Source organism: Crocodylus porosus, unplaced genomic scaffold, assembly GCF_001723895.1.
Source record: "Crocodylus porosus isolate Cpor-Errol unplaced genomic scaffold, CroPor_comp1, whole genome shotgun sequence".
NCBI classification, from domain to species: Eukaryota; Metazoa; Chordata; order Crocodylia; family Crocodylidae; genus Crocodylus; species Crocodylus porosus.
Window position 1 is genome coordinate 16,452,545 of NW_017728928.1, and position 2,006 is coordinate 16,454,550.

Below are 2,006 nucleotides of genomic sequence, written 5' to 3' on the forward strand. Positions count from 1 at the left end.
AGTGGACAGGGGATGGGGTCTAAGAGATTCATCTGATTCAGCAGCAGCTGAATCTCTGAATCAGTTTTGGCCAAATAGATTTGGGACACTGATTCGAATCACTGTCCCCCAAATCAGCCAAATCTGAAGTGAATGCTAGCTGCTTCGCACAGGCTTAATGTATACATACAGACATGCACTTAATTATTTATATATATATATAGAGAGAGAGAGATTTTGAGTTCATATTAAATGGGAAGATGTTGCTATGAGGGTTGATGTGTAAATTTAAAGGCAGGAAGAATTTTACAACCTAAATATATTTAAGAAGCTACAGGCACCACTTGGCATTATTATAGCTAATAATTTGTATAAAATTCTGATGTTTATAATTTAGCCATTCTGTTACAAATTTCTGGTCATATGTAGTTGGCACATTTTGGAGAGTGGGTTTTTTTTCTTATTTTATTTGTGAAAATTAAACATAGGAATTTGCAAAAATATACTTCATGATCTGCCTGAACAGCTCACAGCAGCTATTCATAGATGTAACATAAGCATTAAAATGTCTGGCAATTTATTTAGGTACCTAATTTCAATACTGAATTTGTTTTTTGGTTTTTTTTGGGTTTTTTGAGTGTATGCCTGATCCAATTACATTTGTACATTTATTTAAGTTCTGTATTCCAACAGGGTACGAGAAGCTGCTATGACAAGTCTGATGGAGGTGACACTTTTACTGGTACGGAATGATCCAACGTTAATTAGTGCCAACACGTGAGTAGTTTGCCTATTTTATATGCCTTTCTTTATGGGTTATATATACTGTTTTATGTGACCTGGAAGGTTCTGAGTATGACTCTACATAAAAATGTTTCCTGCATACTACATATAATGTCTTACTGAGCATTACAAAGCCTTTTATAGAAATGTATTAAGCTTTGCAACACCTTGGTACAACAGGGAAATAGTAATGCTACATATATGAGCTGGTCTAAATTTGCTCCCTTTTTTGGGTTTGCTGTTATTGTTCACTTAAAAATCCTGTACCCATCTCCTACCAATAAACCTTAACCTTTGCTTTTCCTGATCAAGGGTCCTCCTAGAGTACTCCTCTGGAGAGCTACTTTGCTTCTATTCTAAAATTGTCTTTTTCTCAGAGAGAGTCTGACCCTTTTATCTTCCTTGGCTACTGAGTAGAACTCACCTACTCCAACATTTGGATGCATCAGGGAAACAGCTTTCCATATCTTTACAGTAGGGCTGTTGTGAAGCTTCGGTCGCTGATTCAATTCGGCCCAATTTGGCGGCTGAATCTGAATTGAATCAGCAGACCCTTTAATCGCTCTGAATTGAATTGGAGTCCTCTGAATTGATTCAGAGAGATATGGAAAGATTTGATGATTCAGACATACATAGACACAGCTTTAAATATTTTTTTCTGCATACCTCAAGGTTCCAGGCATAAATGCTGAGATAGGTGGGGAGGATGGAGCATCCCACGGGAGTACATGGGGGTGTCCCCAGTGTACTAGCCAGCAGACCCAGAAGCGGACCAGAAGTACTTCCAGTTCACTTTCAGGTTTACTGAGGAGTGTGTGGGGGACTCCCCTGCCCCCTGGCTTGGCAACTGGTGCCTCCTGGGTTGGGGGGGCGCCCAGGGTCCTCCCGTGGCTGATTGCTGAGCTGGGGACAGTGTGGGGGAGCCCCCCATTGCGCTCTGCGATGGACCCAGAAGTCCGGGTTTGCTGCTGAGCATGCAAGGTCCCCCCGTGCTCCTGTAGGATGCTCCATCCACCCCACCATCTCAATGTTCATGAGTTGTGCCTGGAACCTCAGGTATGTAGAAAAAATGTTTAAAGCTGTATCTATGGCTGAATCGGCATCGAATCTTCAGATTCTCCGAATCAGCATCGAATCAGGACAGTGATCTTAGTTTCATAGTTTGTAGGGTTGGAAGGGACCTGAGCAGATCATCTAGTCCGACCCCCTGCCATGGCAGGAAAGAATACTGGGGTCAAATGACC

General features: G+C 41.7%; 1 protein-coding gene across 1 annotated transcript in view; it reads left to right on the plus strand.

Annotated features, from left to right (window-relative positions):
• Window positions 1-2,006, plus strand: part of TBCD (tubulin folding cofactor D) — a 226,913-nt gene that overhangs the window by 173,184 nt on the left and 51,723 nt on the right. Inside the window, exon 30 of the mRNA XM_019542712.1 lies at window positions 673-756. Coding sequence (XP_019398257.1) covers window positions 673-756 — 84 coding nt within the window. The remainder of the gene's footprint in view (window positions 1-672; window positions 757-2,006) is intronic.